This window comes from Lichenostomus cassidix, unplaced genomic scaffold (assembly GCF_008360975.1).
Source record: "Lichenostomus cassidix isolate B80296 unplaced genomic scaffold, HeHo_3.0 HiC_scaffold_33, whole genome shotgun sequence".
NCBI lineage: Eukaryota > Metazoa > Chordata > Aves > Passeriformes > Meliphagidae > Lichenostomus > Lichenostomus cassidix.
Window position 1 is genome coordinate 3,687,298 of NW_028147632.1, and position 18,368 is coordinate 3,705,665.

Here is an 18,368-nt window from a genome sequence, read left to right on the forward strand (position 1 = left end):
TAAAAATCCCGAAATTTCCCAAAAATTTCCCCAAAATTCCCAAAAAATTTCCCCAAAATTCCCAAAATTCATCACAAAATCCCCAAAATTCCCAAAATTCACCCCAAAATTCATCATAAAAATCCCGAAATTTACCCCAAAATCCCAAAACGTATGACAAAATCCCAAATTTCACCCCAAAATTTCCGCAAAATTCACCCCAAAACCCTGAAATTCATCACAAAATCCCCAAAATTTCCCCAAATCCACCCGAAAATGCCAAAAATATTCCAAATCCACCCCAAAATCCCTCAAAATTCCCAAATTCCCCCAAATTCAACCCAAATTTTCCCCTCAAATCCCTAAACTCTCCTCCAATTTCCCCAAAATTCACTTATTACCCACAAAATCAAAAAAAAATCCCCCAAAATTTCCCCAATATTCACAAAATTCCCCCTCAAATCCCTAAATTCTCTTCCAGTTCCCCCCACAATTCCCAAAAAATACCCCAAAACTCCCAAATTTCCCCCAAATTCCATCCGAAATTCTCCAATTGCCTCCAAAATTCCGAAAAAAACGTAAAAAACCCCAAACCCCCAAATTTCCCAAATTTCCCCCAAATTCCCCAAATCCTCCCAAATTTCCCTCAAAAATTCCCCCAAATTCCCAAATTTCTCCCAAATCCTCAAATTCCCAATTTACCCTAAATTCCCCCAAAATTCCCCAAATCCTCCAAAATTCCCTCAAATTCCCCAAAATTCCAAAATTTCTCCCCAAAATTTCCCCAAAACCCCCAAATCCCAAATTTCCCAAATTTCCCCCAAATTCTCCTCAAAACCCCCAAAAATTCCCAAAAAAAACCCAAAAATTCCCAAAAAAGCGCAAAAACTCCCAAATTTCCCCTGCAATTCCCCGAAAATTCCCAAAAAAACCTCAAAAATCCCCAAAAAATTCCCAAATTTCCCCCAAATTCTCCCCAAAATTCACCAATTACCCCCAAAACCCTAAAAAATTCCCAAAAAAAACTCCAGAAATCCTAAATTTCCCCTCCAATTCACCCCCAATTCTCCCCAAAAATCCCCCAAAATTCCCAAAAAACCCCAAAAATTCCCAAATTTCCCCCCAAAATTTCCCAAAACTTCCCAAAACCCCAAAAATTCCCAAAAAACCCCCAAAATTCCCAAATTTCCGCGCTGCCCACCAGCCTCCTTCGGCTCCTTCTCGTCTCTCCCCAAATCCCCTCCGGATCCTCCCAAAATTCCCAAATTTCCCCTCCCCACAGGGGGGCTCCAGGGGGGTTTCCGGAGCACGAATTCCCAAAAAAATTCCCAAATTTTCCCCCAAAAAATTCCCCAAAAAATTCCCGAATTTCGGAGGTTAAAAAAAGTTGATAATTCAGCTAAAAAACCCCAAAATTCCGAAAAAAATCCCAAAAATTTAAAAAAATCAAAAAAATTCCCGAATTTTTCCCAAAAAAATTCCCCAAAAAATTCCCGAATTTCGCAGATTAAAAAAAGTTAATAATTTAACTAAAAAAACCCAAAATTGCCCCAAAATTCAAAAAAAATTCCCGAATTTCGCAGATTAAAAAAAGTCAATAATTCCCCTAAAAAGCGTCAAATTTTCCCCCCAAAATTTAAAAAAATTTCCAAAAAAATTCCCAAAAAAATCCCAAAAAATCCCGAATTTTTCCCCCAAAAAAATCCCAAAAAATTCCAAAAAAAAATGCCAAAAAAATTCCCCCAAAATTCCAAAAAAATTCCCCAAAATTCCCAATTTTCACCCCAAATTTCCCACATTTTTGAGGAAATCCCAAATTTCCTTAAAAACTCCAAATTCCTCCCCAAAAATTCCTTTTTTAACTCTTTTTCCCCCCAAAATTCCCCTTTTTTGGGTCCTTAACCCAATTTTTCCCTCAAAAAACACCCAAAATTCCCATTTTTCACCTTTTCATCCCCAAAATTCCCATTTTTGGACTTTTTGTCCCCAAAATTCCAATTTTCGACACATTTATCCCAAAAATTCCCATTTTTTGAACTTTTCATCCCAAAATGTCCAATTTTTATCCCAATTTCATCCCAAAATTTCCAATTTCATCCCAAAATTCCCATTTTTTGACCTTTTCATCCCCAAATTTCCCATTTTAAACTCATTTCATCCCCAGAATTCCCATTTTTCACCCCATTTTATCCCCAAAATTCCCATTTTTCCCCATTTTTTTCCATTTTCACCCCAAAATTTCCCATTTTTCCCCCAAAAATTCCCATTTTTTTCCCATTTTCATCCCCAAAATTCCCATTTTTTCCCATTTTGCCCCCAAATTTCCCATTTTTTTCCCATTTTCACCCCCAAAATTCCCATTTTTTTCCCCCAAATTTCCCAATTTTTGACCCAAAATTCCCATTTTCGGATTTTTTCATCCCAAAATTCCCATTTTTCCCGCTCGCTCCCCCCTCTCGCGGCCCCTCGCGCTTCTCCCATGACAGAAAATCCTAAAAATATTTGGGATAAATGGGGGGGAAAGTCACGTGACCCGAGCAGCTGCCGCCCCTCCCCCACTCCAGCTGTTTTTTTGGGAGAACAGCTGGAAGGGGGGGGAGGGGAGGAGAGAGTTTTCCCGATTTTTTGGGAATTTTTCCCGATTTTTTTGGGGAATTTTTCCCCATTTTTTGGGTGATTTTGGGATTTTTTCCCGATTTTTCGTCGTTATTTTCCTATTATTTGCAGTTATTTCTTAATTATTAGTCGTTATTTTGTGATTATTAGCAACTAATTCCCAATTATTAGTTTTTATTTCCCGTTATTAGCAGTTAATTCCCAATTATTAGTAATTATTTGCCATTATTAGCGATTATTCCCCGATTATTAGTAATTAATTCCCAGTTATTAGCAGGTTTTTTCCCAATTATTAGCAGTTATTTTCCAATTATTAACCATTATTCCCCAATTTTTAGCAATTATTTCCCATTTTAGTCATTATTTCCCGATTATTAGTAATTAATTCCCAATTATTAGTCATTATTTCCCAACTATTAGTAATTAATCCCCAATTATTAGTTTTTATTTCCCATTATTAGCCGTTTTTTCCCAATTATGAGCAATTATTTCCCATTATTAACCCATTATTACCCTAATAATTAGCGATTATTAGCCCTAATTACCCCAATTATTAGCTAATAATTATCAGTTTCTCCTCATCTCCCCCTTTCTTCTCCATTATCCCCAATTTTCCCTCAATTTTTAGGGAAAAATCCCAAAATTTTGGGTCATTTTTGGCCTTTTTATTATTAATATTTATTACTAATATTTATTCCTAATAACAAACCACACGGGGGAGTTAATTTGCATAACCACGCCCCTTAGTTATAATATACGTCAATCATTCCCTTAACCACGCCCCCTAATTATAATACACGTCAATCATCCTCCCTTCCCGCCCAAATCCCGCCCGCTCTCCCCTCACGGCTAAGTCCCGCCCACCGCCTCTCTCAGCCAATCAGCGCCGGCGCTGAGGGAGCGCCAGCCAATCAGAGCCCGCGATTTCGGGGGGGCGTGGCTTCGCCGCCGTGAGGGGAAGGCGGCGGCCGCCATGACAGTAGGCGGCTGAGGGCGGACGGGGTGGGAGCGTATGGAGGCTATAGGGGATTTATAGGGGCGGTTTGGGGGGCTGGAGGGTCCTAAATGGGGCTGGGGGGTTCCTAAAAGGGTCCCGGAGGGGTTTAGGGGGTTGGGGAGGTATGGAGTGGCGGGAGGGGCGGGCAGGGGGCTGGGGGATCTATAGGGGATCTATAGGGGATTTTGGGGGTTTTTATGGGATCTATAGGGATTTGGGGGTTTTATGGGGATTTGGGGGCTATATGGGAGGGTTTGAGGGGGTTATGGGGGATTTATGGGGTTATTAAGGGGTTTCGGGGGTTTTATGGGATATTTGGGGGTTTTGTGGGATATTTGGGGTGGTTTATCCTATATGGGATCTATAGCGGATCAATAAGGGCGATCGGAGGGGATTATCGGGAAAATCCGGAATGGTTTCTGGGGATATCCGGAACCTATGGGATCTATGGGGGGGCGGGGGAGGGAAAAAATTGGGATTTATGTGGGAAATTTGGGGGAAATATGGGAAATTTTGGGATTTATGTGGGAAATTTGGGGGAAATACGGGAATTTTGGGGGAAATTGGGGGGAAAAATATGGAGTGGTTTCTGGGGATATCTGAAACCTATGGAATCTATATGGAAAATTTTGGATCTATAGGGGATTTTGGGGGGAATTTTGATCCTAGATGGGATTTTCTGGGGGGAATTTCGATCCTATAGGGTTTATAGGGGAGGGTTTGGGGTTCTATATGGGATCTATAGGGGGTTTAAAGTTGATTTTTGGGGCCCCAAAAATGGGATGTTTGGGGTCTGTAGGTGCCCTGGGGGGTTCTATAGGGGATCCATATGGGGTTCTAAAGGGGATTCTATAGGGGATCCCATTGGGTTCTATAGGGGATCCATAGGGGATTCTATGGGGGATCTATATGGGATTCTAAAGGGGATCCATAGGATTCTATAGGGGATCCATAGGGGATCCACAGGATTCCATAGGGGTTCTATAGGGGATTTTATGGGGGATCCATAGGGGATCCTATAGGGGATCTATATGGGATTCTAAAGGGGATCCATAGGATTCTATAGGGGATCCATAGGGGATCCACAGGATTCCATAAGGGTTCTATAGGGGATTCCATGGGGGTTCTATAGGAGCTCCATATGGGATTCTATAGGGGATCCACAGGATTCTATAGGGGAATTCCATATGGGATTCTATAGGGGATCCATGTGGGAATATAAAGGGGATCCATAGGATTCTATAGGGGATCCGTATGGGGTTCTATAAGGGATCCATATGGGATTCTATAGGGGATCCATAGGGTTCTATAGGGGATCCATAGCCTCTCCCTCCAGGGGTGGCACTGGGGATCCATAGGAGATCCATAGGATTCTATAGGGGATCCATAGGGTTCTCTAGGTGATCTGTAGGGGATCTATAGGGATCCATAGGATTCCATAGGGGATCCCATATGGGATCCATAGGGCCTCTCCCCCCCAGGCTGGCGCTGTCCTGTGCGTCTCCCTCCCGGGCTGAGGCGACAGCAAATCCTATAGGGGTCAACCTACGGCCGGGGAGCTGAGCCCCCGGGATACCCTGACCCCTACACACCCTATATATCCTATAGGGGATCCTACACATCCTATAGGGGATCCTGAGCCCTACACATCCTATACATCCTATAGGGGATCCTACACATCCTATAGGGGATCATCCTATAGGGGATCCCTGAGCCCTACATATCCTATAGGGGCCTCTGACCCTATGGGGGTTTTGTCCCAAAATTCCTATTTTTTGGAGCTTTTTTTACCCAAAAATCCCCTTTTTTTGGACATTTTTTCCCACAAAAATCCCATTTTTTGGAGCCTTTTTTACCCCAAAAATCCCATTTTTTGGATCTTTTTTTCCCAAAAATCCTGTTTTTCAGACTTTTTTTTCCCCAAAAATCCTGTTTTTCAGACTTTTTTTTCCCCAGAATTCCCATTTTTTGGAGCCTTTTATTCCCAAAATTCCCATTTTCAAGCCCTTTTATTCCTAAAATTTCCCTTCTTTTTGACCTTTTTTTTTACCCAAAATCCCATTTTTCTGAATTTTTTTTCCCCAACAGCCCATTTTTTGGATCCTTTTTTCCCCAAAAAATCCCATTTTTGGAGCCTTTTTTACCCAAAATTCCCAATTTTGAGATCCTTTTTCCAAAAAAAAACCCTTTTTTTTGACCTTTTTATTCCCAAAAATCCCATTTTTTAACCCTTTCACCCCTAAATCCCTCCAAAGCATCCCAAATTTCTTGTGGAAAATCCAAAATCCCAGAAAAGATCCCAAATGAAGCTGCTGGATTGGAATTCAGGTAAGGATGGGGAAAAAATGGAATTTTGGGGGAAAAAACAAACTGGAATTTGGGGGGAAAAATGGAATTTCAGGGGGGAAAACCTGGAATTTTAGGGAGGAAAATGCTGGAATTTTGGGGGAGAAAAAACTGGAATTTGCGGGGAACAAAACTTGATATTTTGGGGGAAAACTGGAATTTGGGGGAAAAATCCAGGAATTTGGGGAAAAATCTGAATTTTAGGAAAGAAAATTCTGGAATTTTGGGGAAAACACTGAATTTTAGGGAGGAAAATTCTGGAATTTTGGGGGAAAAAGCAATTTTGGGGGAATATTCTGAATTTTAAGGAGAAAATTTCTGGAATTTTGGGGGGAAAAAAACTGGAATTTGGGGGGAAATTCTGGAATTTTAGGGAGGAAAATTCTGGAATTTGGGGGAAAAAACTTGGCATTTGGGGGAAAAATCTGGAATTTTGGGGGGAAAACTGGAATTTAGGGGGAAATTCTGGAATTTCAGGAGGAAAAAACCTGGAATTTTGGGGGAAAAAAACGGGAATTCAGGATAGGAATTCTCCGGGACCCCAAATAAATTCGGAAATTCCCAAAATTCCCATTTTTTTGGGAATTCTCCCCTCCCACAAAGGCGTGAAGGTCTCCCGTGACTTTTCCACGTAAGAAAGGGAGGAAGAAAAAATTTTGGGGACAAATTCCCAGGGGGGCTGAAATTCCCAAAATTCCTGGGAATTCCCAAAATTCCTGGGAATTCCCAAAATTTCTGACCCTGGGAATTTGGCCCGACAGGGGAATTTGGGGATTTTGGGATGAATTTTTGGGGGAGAATTTAGGGATTTGGGGGAAATTTTGGGGTAATTTAAGGAGATTTGGGGATGAATTTTTGGGATTTTGGGGAAATTTTGGGATTTGGGGGAGAATTTAAAGTGATTTTGGGAATGAATTTTAGGGATTTGGGGGGAATTTTTGGATTTGGGGTTGAATTTTTGGGATTTGGGGGGAATTTAAAGGGATTTGGGGATGAATTTTTGGGGATTTGGAGGGAATTTTAGGGATTTGGGAGAGAATTTAAAGGGGTTTTGGGGGATTTGGGGATGAATTTTAGGGATTTCAGGGAAATTTTGGGACTTGGAGGGAATTTAAAGGGATTTGGGCATGAATTTTGGGGATTTGGGGGAATTTTAGGGATTTGGGTTGAATTTAAAGGGATTTTGGGGGATTTGGAAATGAATTTTTGGGATTTGGGGGAAATTTTGGATTTGGAGATGAATTTTTGGGGATGAATTCTTGGGGTTTGGGGGAAAATTAAAGGGATTTTGGGGAAATTCCAGGAGGTTTGGGGGAATATTTGGGAATAAATTTGAGGGGTTTGGGGGTTTTGAGGGATTTGGGAAAGAATTTGAGGGGAATTTGGGGGAAAATTCAGGGATTTTGAGGGAATTTCAGGGGGAATTTGGAGGATTTTGGGGGGAATTTGAGGGATTCTTTTGGAATTTCAGGGATTTTGGGATGAATTTCAGGAATTTTAGGGTTTCTCACTCCCTCCCACAGGTCGAGGACATCGAGGGACAAAAAAAAAACTGAAAAAAAGGTTCCAAATATGGGAAAATCCTGGGAATTTGGGGGCATTTTTATGACACTTTTTGGGAGGTTTTTTCCCAGCATTTTTGAGGCATTTTTGGGAGATTTTTTAGTGAATTTTTCTAGCCTTTTTGAGGCTTTTCTCATCTTTTCTGAAGGGAAACTTTTCCATTTATAATTCCCATAAAAATCCCTCATTCCACTCCATTTCTTCCCTTTGAATAAAGTTCAATAAATTACCGTAATTAAAGAAATTTTAATTTTTTTTTCTTTTATTACATTGAGGACGGCCCAGTCCCTCCCAGTCCAAATACAACCAGTAACCAACCTCAGCTAGGGTTATACTATTCCCAGTATCCATCTAAACTGGAAAAAAAATGCAAAAATAAATAAAATAATGAGAAAAAACCGCAAAATCCGCACCGCAATTGGGATCGAATCGCTCCGGAGGCTCTGAGGGCTCAGGCGGGAATGGCCCCTCAGAGACGCGTTAGCCAATCAGCGCTCTAGATTGATGATTGACAGGAGGATCTGCCAATCGGGAGGGAGGGCGGGCTTTGAGCGGGAGAACCAATCAAGAAAAAAGGCGGGCTTTGAGGGGGAAGAATCAACCAATGAAAAAAAAAGGCGGGCTTTTGAGGGGGGGAATCAACCAATCAGAAGGAAGGGCGGGCTCTGCACAGCGCACAGCCCAAGCCCCGCGCTCTCAGTGCCCCCCGGGCTGGCCGAGGCCAAAGCCGCACATGAGGAACAGCCCTGCAACGGGCCCGGGCCCAAGGCGCCATTGCTCTGCAAACAGCGACCAAGTTCTCCGCACCTCCCGGCCCCGCCTCGGCACGCAGCCCCCGGGGCAGCCCCACGGCCCCCACGGCAGCTCCCAGCCTCCGCCAGCCGCCCTGCAACGGCCCAGGGGGAGCAGTCCAAGGGACGCGGCTGCCGGCGCCCAGGGGACGCCAGGGACAGCGGGGGCACTTCACAAGCCTTTCATGCAAAAGAGAAAACCATCAGCAAGGAAAAAGCAGCAGCAGCGCTGGCTCCAGAGCACAGGGCCACACGAGGCCATGGCACATTGCAGTGGGGTGACGCTGGCCCCATGCCAGGCACCCAGCAGAGCTGCTCTCTCACTGCCCTGCACAGCCGCCGTGGGGAGAGAAAATTGAACCAAGGCTTCCTGAGCTGATAGAAGGACCTGGCTAAGAGATCCCTCATCCAACACCTTTGTGCACAAAACAGGCTCGGAATTGGATATGTGAATTGAATTTATTGCTAACAAACTCAGAGCAGGAGAAGAAGGAAAATTTGACCATTTCAAACACCTTCTCCCCACCCCACAGGGATCACCTGGAATGGGAGTCACCAGGATTCTGCCCAACGGGGATCACTGGGGATCATCCACTGGAGATCTTCCCACTGGGGATGGAGTTGGAGAAGCAATGAAGCTCTTCCTGCACTCGGGACACTCGCAGGGCTTCCCTCAGTGGTGCCTCCGTTGGTGCCGAGTCAAGTGAGATTTTCTACAGAAGCTCTTCCCACACTCCCCACACTCGTAGGGCTTTTCCCCAGTGTGGATGCGCCGGTGGGTGATGAGGGTGGAGTTATGGCTGAAGCTCTTCCCACATTCCTCGCAATCGTAGGGCTTTTCCCCAGTGTGGATCACCTGGTGCTGCGTCAGGTTGGACATCCGGCTGAAGCTCTTCCCACACTTCCCACAGTCGTAGGGCTTTTCTCCAGTGTGAATCCTGTGGTGCTGGATCAGCAGAGATTTCGAGCAAAAGCTCTTCCCACACTCTTCACACTCGTAGGGCTTTTCCCCAGTGTGGATGCGCCGGTGGATGATGAGGTGGGAGTTGTGCTTGAAGCCCTTCCCGCAGTCAGGGCAGCGGAAGGGCCTCTCCTGGGTGTGAATGCGCTCATGGACAAGGAGATTGGAGCTCCTCTGAAACCTCTTCCCACACTCAGGACACTCATAGGGCCTCTCCCCGGTGTGGATCTTCTTGTGACGGATCAGGGTGGAGCTGTCCCTGAAGCTCTTCCCACATTCCTTGCAATCGTAGGGCTTTTCCCCAGTGTGGACCATCTGGTGCCGCATCAGGGTGAAGATCTCACTGAAACTCTTCCCACACTCCCCACACTCATAGGGCTTTTCCCCACTGTGGATCACCTGGTGCCGCATCAGGTCTGTCATCCTGCTGAAGCTCTTCCCACACTCCCCACACTCGTAGGGCTTTTCCCCAGTGTGGATGCGCCGGTGGGTGATGAGGTGGGAGTTTTGCTTGAAGCCCTTCTTGCAGTCAGGGCAGCGGAAAGGCTTCTCATCTGTGTGAATGCGCTCATGGAGGAGGAGATTGGAGGTGGTGTGAAACCTCTTCCCACACTTGGGACACTCGTAGGGCCTCTCCCCAGTGTGGATCTTCATGTGATGGATCAGGGTGGATCTGTCGCTGAAACTCTTCCCACATTCTGTGCAATCGTAGGGCTTTTCCCCAGTGTGGATCACCTGGTGCCGCATCAGGTATGACATCCGGCTGAAGCTCTTCCCACACTTCCCACAGTCGTAGGGCTTTTCTCCAGTGTGGATCCTCTGGTGCTCGATCAGCTCAGATCTCCGCCTGAAGCTTTTCCCACATTCCCCACACTTGTGGGGCTTCTCTCTGCCCTCAGGCTTCGCTCCGAGCTCCGGCTGCATCTCCGGGCCTTTTCCTCCTCCTCCATCCAGCCACGCCTTGGCAATGACAAATCCTGCTTTGGGGGAAAAACAAGGGCTCAGCGCCTTGCCATGGGGGTTCCTCCTGCCCAGCTCCAGCTCTGCAACTCTCCCAGGGGTTTGTGTCCATAAAATCCCCAAACCACCACCATTCACCTCAAAACTCTCACAGCATTTCCCCCTCTCTGCTCTTTGCACTTTGGCCTCCTCAGGGTCTCCCTTCCCTGCTCTCATGGGGCTCCCGTGGCTCCCGGGCTTCCCTATTTTCCAGGGTCCCGCTTGGGGATTATCCGGGGGCTTTGGGGGTCCCAGGGGTCCTTTCTCCCCTCATTCTCTGCTCCGCGCTTCCAGGGATCCCAGGCTTCCCCCTTATCCACGCTCCCCCATCTCCAGCCTGCCGGGGCTCCCCCAGCTCCGCCATCGCCCCTCTCCGCTCACCCCACTCCGGGGCCGCGACGGACAAATACTCCGCGCTGCTTCTGCTGCTCCTCCTCTTCCTCTCTCCAACCTCTTCCTGCTCCTCCTCTTCCTCTCTCCTCCTTCCTCATCCCTCCTCCTCCTCCTCCATCCCTTCTCCTCCTCCCCCCAAGCCCAGCGCCCACCCTTTCCCCCCCGTTTCCCCACGCCGTCGCATCCCGCGGGAGGAGCCGGGATGGAGCCGGGGCAGCTCGGGCTGGGGCAGCGCTGGGCTCCGGGCCATGTGAAGGGACACAGGCAGCGGGCGGATCGGGAAGTCTGTACCTTCCAAGTCCCTCAGCCAGACGGCAAAGGGACACGGAGATGCGGCCGGGAAACGAGCATAGAAAGGAGGCTGCGATTTACAGCCCCATGGCAAATGCCCCACGGCCTCTCCCTCTGCCCATCCATAAAGTCACTTTTACACGACTCCTAGGGGAACACAAACCTCTGGCCACGCGGATTTTCCCGCACACTGCCGCCGACAGCGCAGCCACCTCTGTGCTACCCACAGCGAGCGGGACGAGCCAGCGCTGCTCCGGCACCGCCTCCTGCCGAGGCAGCAGCGGCAAGGAGACCGCGGGCAGCCGCTCCCTCAGCGGCCTCAGGCCAGCGGCAACACGGCGCCACAGCCAGGGAGGGAGGGAGGGAGGGAGGGAGACGGGAGAAGGAAGCCGCCACAGCCCCCCTGCCGCCCCCTGCATCCCCTCCATCCGCCCGCAGCGAGCCCCGAGCCCCGGCACAAGCCAGCGCGGCTCCCACCTGCATGAAGTAAAAGTATGACGTAAGTTAAAGTGCTGTTAGGTTTGAGTGCTGCCAAGTTTTAGAGTGTGTTTCTTTTTATCCTTGCCCTCAAGGTTTTTTCGCACTCACACACACACACACAACCCTCCGTTGCTTTCTCTTTTAATATCCTGGTTTTGTTCCATCTGGTTTTGTTCATCACTTTCCAGGTTGACTCCTATAAACAAACTTTGTCATTCTGCCGCTTAACGTGAAATCTAGGCTGTACAGATACCCTGGGGCTCATTTATTATGTGACCTCATCAAATAATCTTTCACAGCCTGTTTTCAGTGCTGGGAGCTGCGGGTGAGTCCAGGATGGGGCAGAACTCCTGAGCAGCCCCAGCAGGAATCCAGGATGGAGAATTCCTCAGCAGCCCCAGCAGGAATCCAGGATGGAGCAGAACTCCTGAGCAGCCCCGGCAGGAATCCAGGATGGAGCAGAACTCCTGAGCAGCCCCAGAAAGAATCCAGGATGGAGCAGGACAAGGATTTCTGTCCCTGAGGAGGTGGCAATGCCATGAGGTGATAGCGATCCCAATCCTCTGTGTCTCTGTGTGGGGAGGAGGGAGAGAATGGGGAGAAAAGGAAGCTCGGGAAGGAGGGAAGAGTGGGGTGGAGGTGTTTTGGTAGGATTTATTTTATTAGTCATTCCCCTACTATGATTTGTTTGATAATAAATCCAATGAATTTCCTCAAATCGGCTCTGTTACGACCATGAGTGATCTCTCTCTGCCTTTATCCCAACCCTCCAGCCTTCCCTTGTGTGAAAGGTTTCACTGTCCTGTTAACATTTAACAGGTTTAATAAAGCACAATAGGGAACAAAGACAATAAAGCAAAGTAACAGCGCTGCGTGCTTGGCAATTAGCCAGAAGCACGCCTGACATTGATGAGGATAAGCTTTAAAACCCTTTTATTACATCAGTCTAATACATATTCAATACTGTTTCCTGCCTAGGGTGAAGAGGGCACTGACAGAGCGGCTTTGGTCTCTCTCAGGCGTCCCCTGGGCTCCTGCAGGGAGTCTTTGCTCCATCCCAGACTCACCACAGCGGCTCTTTGGCCTCCTGACCACCCCAGAACATTACAGACCTTCCTTCATTTCCCGACATTTTGAGGAAAGGTCTGGAAGCTTCGCTCCCCTCACGGACCCTTTTATACCCCACACAAACCCGCCTCTCACCCCATTGGCTGACTTTCCCGCCCAAAGCCCACCACTCATTCTGATTGGCCCATTCTCCCGCCACTCTTCATTCTCACGCGCTGATTGGCCAGAGCGGCTCTGAGGGGCGATCCCGCCTCATCCCCACAGCGCTGCGATGTCTCCGCTCCTGACGCGACCCCAATTGCGGTGCGGATTTTGCGGCTTTTATCTCCCTCGTTATTTTATTTCTTTCACAAAAAATGCTTATGAAGCCACCCCGCTGTCCCTCGTGTCCCCTCAGCACCTGCAGCCCTGTCCCTTGCCCTGCTCGCCCTGCCCTGGGGGCTTCAGCCGAGCCGAGGCCTCTTCCCAGTGCTCCCAGTGCTCCCAGAGCTCCCAGTCCTTCCCAAACTGGGCAAAAGGTTTGATTTTCCCTTTTGGGGAGCAATCCAAGCGATGCACAGAGCTCACACAGGACGGGGCAGCCCTGCTGAGCCTGTGCTGGATTGGGGCTGGCAGAGGAGCAAAGTGCCTCAGAGATAATGAAACACCGATTAATTGACCATTAATTAGCCCAATAAATTATTCCTAATTAAGGGGTAGAAGTGAATTAGTCCCAGGCCACTGAGTCAGCTGAACGTCACTTAAAGCTGCAAAAGCCAGACTGGTAGCTCCACAAAACATTTTCTGTCTATTTTCAGACACCTCTGGCATTTCACTGATACATTCCCCAGCTTTCATTTCTCCCTCAATGATATTTTATCAATTCTCACCTCTCAGAGATCAGGGCCAACCTGCTGCTCTTCTATTTTCACCATTTTAGGGCAGCCAGGGTGGCTTTTTCTCCAGCAGCACCTCCTGCCACAACTCCCTGTCCTTTCCCCCATGGGGACAAACCCCAAATCCTGATTTTCCTTTCCCCCATGGGGACAAACCCCAAATCCCAATTTTCCCTCATGGGGACAAACCCCAAATCCTGATTTTCCTTTCCCCCAAATCCCAATTTTCCTTTCCCCCAAATCTCGATTTTCCTTTCCCCCAAATCCCGATTTCCTTTCCCCCAAATCTCGATTTTCCTTTCCCCCAAATCCCGATTTCCTTTCCCCCAAATCTCGATTTTCCTTCCCCTGGAGACAAAATCCCACCCCTCCCAGCCCCTGCCCGGGCTGTCAGGGCTGTGACGAGGGCAGGAAGCTCCAGGCCAGCGGTCAGAGATGCTTTGGCTTCCTGTCCCCTCCTCTGAGCCACCAGCGCAGTGTCCCCACGCTGTCCCCACCCACTGTCCACACGCTGTGTCCCCAGTCTGTCCCCAAGCTCTGCAGGGACATGGAGGATGAAGAAGGCTACATGGTGTTGGACCAACAGAGCAAGCGGGGGACTGCAGGGAGATGCTCAGCCCTGCAGGGTGCAGGTAAAGGGGTTCAGCCCCTCTGGGGACCCCCAGGTGGGTGGGGGACAGGAACTGGGGGATGCTGGGGCTGCTTTTGGGGTGGGATGGCTTTGGTGCTCAGGGATTGCTTTACCTCCTCCTCTTCGGCGCAAAGCTGGGTTTGTAGGATGATTTTTAAGCCCTGACTGCCCCAGGCTCCTGTTTGAGCTTCATCTCTGCGTGGAGAGGCTGAGCTGGGCTAACTGAATTCCACACCAGCACCATTTCAGGGGTTATTTCTTTCTAGGGGTCTTTGCTTGGAGCAAAAGCCCCAAATCTGCCCCAATTCTGCAGCCCTGCCATGCTGAAGGGCAGCTGATGCCTTTGGAAATCCTCATCCAGCTCCTGATGCTCCTTGTCCATCTTCCCTGAGCTTCTGGGGGTTCCTGCTTTGTTTCCTTCTGCTGCTCCTTGTGCCCCGTGCTTTGTCCTGCTGACTCTAGTTTGGGTTTCCTTGTGGAGAAAAATCAGCAGAAGAATCAGAACCGTTTGGGTTGGGAAAGACCTCAAAGATCACAAAATCTAACCATTAATTAAAAGGTTTAATTCCTGCTGTGAGTAACTCTGCTGGGAAAAACCCATCGAGGTTTGAACCCTGGGGGCTGCCAGGCTCTGAGCTGCTTTTGGGGACAAAACAACCCAAATCTGTGGGGTGACACCATGCGACCTGCTGTCCCCTCTGTCCCCTGCAGCTCCAGGCTGTCCTCGGTGGCACCGCGTGGCGCTCGGGGCTGGCTGGACCGGGAATGTCCTGCTGGGAGTGGCCGTGGTGGCTCTGGGCTGCTCGTGTGAGTGTGGGGAGGGGACAGGGGGGACACGGGGGGACACGGGGACAGCCTGACAGCGGGGAGGTGACCCGGGGGGTTGTGTGGCCATGGGGAAAATGTCTCGGGTGGGTCGGACAGCCCCGGGCTGAACTCGGGCTCACCCAGAGCCACCATTCCAGCAGCCCCGTGCCCAGCTGGTGGCACATGGCTGTTGTCACCCCCAGCACCCCCAAACCCCCCCGGGCAGGCGGCAGGGAGACCCCGATGGCTGCTGGATGTCGAGGAGACCCCCAGAGGGGCAGGGCTGGGGGAAACCCCCCCAAACCCAGGGCTGCCAGCTGTGCCCGTGTGGGGCAGGGGGTGCTGAGCAGCTCCTCAGCCTGGCCTCAGAGCCTCGGCGCTGCACGAGGGGGACAGAGGCTCTGCGGCTCTCGGAGGTGGCACCACAGCCGCGGTGACACCTCGAGGGGCCACATCCTGTCACCGGCACGAAGCCACCGTGGGTGGGGACAGCTCTGAGCAGGGGGAGCTCAGGGCTGCACAGTTTGGGGCTGGCAAGGTGCTGTCACTGCTCAGCTTTCTTTCCTTCCCTGCAGTTCTGCTCCGGCAGCCGCAGAGAAGTGGCAAAATCGGGAATTGGAGTGTTGAGGACATCAATGGAACCCTGGAGAACTTCATCTCGGAGCTGAGGAAATTCCTCTGCTTATCACAACCATATGGTAACAACCCCGAGGCAGCTCTGCTCCAAAAGCTTTCCCAACATCTGCGGCACACCCAGATCGGAGCCCCGAGGGCAGCTCAGGGTGATTTCCTCACCTCACAGCGATTTCTCGGCGGCTTAACCTGGTTTTGATCCCATTTTCCAGGGCCTGAGGGATGCAGGATTTGCCCCCAGGGTTGGTTGCTGGGAGGAACCAAGTGCTACTGGATCTCCATTGGATATAATCCTTGGAACAAGAGCCAGGAGACGTGCAGAAATCACGGGGCGACGCTGCTGCTGCCGTGGGATCAGGATGAGCTGGTGAAGAAATGGTGGGATGGGAATGTGGCATGGGCTGGAGGGCTGGGAGCACCCGGAAAGGGTGAGGAGGATCCCAAAATCCCAGGATCAGCTCCCTCCCCGTGTCACCCCCGGGTGCCTCTGAGGGACATGGGTGAGGCTCAGTCCTGGGATGAGCACAGAGCCCGTTTTGGGGTGACAATCCATTGGCCACCAGGGTCACCGTTTGTCCTTCCACCAGGCAATCCTCAATGACACCCTGCAGAGATCTGGGCGTAACTTCTGGGTTGGGCTCTGGATGCCTGAGGCTGGGAAAGGCTGGATGTGGCTGAATGGCTCCAGCCTGGACAGAGACCGGTGAGCATCAGGGGCCAAAAAAAGCACCCCAATGTCCCCTGAGGGACCCCAGGGGTGACCCAGGCTCCCTCCTGCACCCACAGGTTCCAGGTGGATCCCAGGGAGCAACCTGGAGATTGTGGGACAATCAGGGGCAACAAAATCATCCCCCAGAACTGCGGCTTGCAATTGCAGTGGATCTGCCAGAGAAATGCTTCCTTACTCTGAGCTGGAGCTGGAGAGATGCTCGGGGGTGTGTGGGAGTTGGGCTGGAACAGGAAATTTACTGTTAATTTTTTACTGGAATAAAATTACATCATTTACTTCAACAGTAAATTCAGGATTTCTCGGCTGTTTCCATCAGTGTGGTCCAGACCTGCTGTGAGGTTTTTGGCTGTGAGGTTTTTCTCCACAGAAAAAGTCCGAGAGACCCTGGGAGGGAAATGGGAGGACATTGACCCTGCTGGGGTCAGTGAGGGGTTGGAAAGGTCTGAGTGCCCCAGGAGAGTCAAACGAGAACTGTGCTCTCCTGAAGTTAAAGAGCTGCAAATGCTGATCCTCCTCCCCATAACAGCTGACAGAACCCGCAGGCAGTGCTGGAGGCGAACTCTGATCGCTCCGATCTGCTCCGGCAGAGCCCAAAGCTCTGCTCTGCCCCAAATTCTGCCCCAAATTCCCCTCCAGCACTTCCCCCGCCGCTGCAATCCCCGCCCGGCGGCTGAGATGTCGGCATAAAACCTTCCCGAAAAGGGTTTTTAGTGAGGTCTGGAATCATCCCCTTTCTGGGATGATTCCAGACCTCACCGCGGGATCCTTTATTCCCCTTGTACAGCTCCAAGCTCCCGAGGCTTCCTCGAGGGTTTCTAGATTTGAACACCTCCCCAAATTTGTACAAACTACGGCAATGCCGTGCCCTGGGGCAGTAGCCGCTGCCGGGACACAGCTCCGGGAGCTGGCTAACGGCTGGACACAACCTCGGGAGCTGGCTAAAGGCTGGACACAGCTCCGGGAGCTGGCTAACGGCTGGACACAACCTCGGGAGCTGGCTAAAGGCTGGACACAGCTCCGGGAGCTGGCTAAAGGCTGGACACAGCTCCGGGAGCTGGCTAAAGGCTGGACACAGCTCCGGGAGTTGGCTAAAGTCCAGACAGTCCCAGAATCTTGGCTAACGGCTGGACACAGCCCCGGGAGCTGGGCTAAAGACTGGACACAGCTCCGGGAGCGGGGCTAAAGTCCACAGCAGCCTGGCTAGTGCCCGGCAGTGCCCAGGAGAGACTGAAGGGACTGGAGTTCATAAAACCCCCCCGCGCCCCTCGCTGCTATCGAGGAGGGAAATGGCTCGAAAGAGAGGTGGCTATGGGGGGTGAGGACACAGCTCGCCCCGGAAAGGAAGAGCCCGACAGGAGCCCGAGGCGGCTCGGTCCCACCCTGCCGCACCCTAATACGTGCTTAGGCAGGGGGATGACGCCGCGAACACACCTTATTCCTGCGGTCAGAGCGGCGGTGCGATGCGGAAGATAAGCTGATTTCAACGGGGACGTGATTTTGGTTTCTTCGCAGCGCCGCCGGAGTGGGTGAGGTTGCTGGTGAGTTCCGCCGGGGATCCCTGCGGGAGGAGGGGGTGGGAGGTGGCAGCGCTGAGGGGCTTCTGGGGGGTTTCTGTCCCTCGGGCTTCTCCAAGGGATTTAATTGCCAAACGGCCAGGGCAGGACTTGCCGGACAGAGGTCTGAGGCCCCTCAGGGCTGCGGGTTCTTCCCCCTCGGCAGGCTGAGCCCGATCTGCTGGTGCTTTGTGCTGGCATTCGGCAGCTCCCAGGCATTGTCCCTAACTGTCCCCAACTGTCCCTGCCTGTCCCAGCCTGTCCCTGGCTGTCCCAGCCCGGAGCACATCTGCAGTAGCTGCAGGGATGTGTCATTTTGTCTTTACCCATGGGGCTGAACGGGGCTGGGGCTGTCAGACAAGTAGCAAAAGAGAAAACCATTACATTAACGGTGTGGATCACAAATTAATAATGTGGATGAAACATAAATGGTGTGGATCAGCTCCTCCCTCATGTGCCTTCCTGCCGTTCCCCCGGCTGCAGCTTGGCTGCTGAGCCCCCCTTTAAGCAGCTTTGTCTGGCCTCTTCACCTCGGGAAAAAAGTGAATTTGCAGAGCCTCGCTTGCTCTGGAGGCTCAAGGTGTGCTCCCTACCGCATCCCGGGGCTCCCGGCAGCGGTGCAGAGGGCTGGTAGAGAACTCCCAGGAGCAAGACC

The 18,368-nt window shown here is 50.4% G+C and overlaps 2 protein-coding genes and 2 long non-coding RNA genes across 4 annotated transcripts in view; 2 read left to right on the forward strand and 2 right to left on the reverse strand.

Moving 5' to 3' along the window:
• The first annotated feature begins 4,740 nt into the window (after nt 1-4,740).
• LOC146421556 (uncharacterized) lies at nt 4,741-5,192 on the forward strand. The gene is made up of 2 exons (XR_014848655.1): nt 4,741-4,895; nt 5,015-5,192. It is a non-coding gene; the product is annotated as an uncharacterized LOC146421556 (long non-coding RNA).
• On the reverse strand, nt 5,110-5,484 carry LOC146421557 (uncharacterized). Its single transcript, XR_014848658.1, has 3 exons — nt 5,407-5,484; nt 5,271-5,373; nt 5,110-5,194 (listed from the first exon to the last, which is right to left on the reverse strand). It is a non-coding gene; the product is annotated as an uncharacterized LOC146421557 (long non-coding RNA).
• A 3,248-nt stretch (nt 5,485-8,732) lies between these two features.
• LOC146421558 (uncharacterized) overlaps nt 8,733-18,368 on the reverse strand; it is a 37,797-nt gene continuing 28,161 nt past the window's right edge. Inside the window, exon 2 of the mRNA XM_085047261.1 lies at nt 8,733-10,230. Within this exon, the coding sequence (XP_084903387.1) occupies nt 8,966-10,177 (1,212 nt within the window). The 5' untranslated portion in view covers nt 10,178-10,230 and the 3' untranslated portion in view covers nt 8,733-8,965. The remainder of the gene's footprint in view (nt 10,231-18,368) is intronic.
• Nucleotides 13,668-16,457, forward strand: LOC146421559 (killer cell lectin-like receptor subfamily B member 1C). The gene is made up of 6 exons (XM_085047301.1): nt 13,668-13,991; nt 14,702-14,797; nt 15,373-15,495; nt 15,643-15,797; nt 16,018-16,133; nt 16,217-16,457. The coding sequence occupies exons 1-6, from the start codon at nt 13,907-13,909 to the stop codon at nt 16,338-16,340; spliced, it is 699 nt and encodes a 232-aa protein (XP_084903427.1). The 5' UTR covers nt 13,668-13,906; the 3' UTR covers nt 16,341-16,457.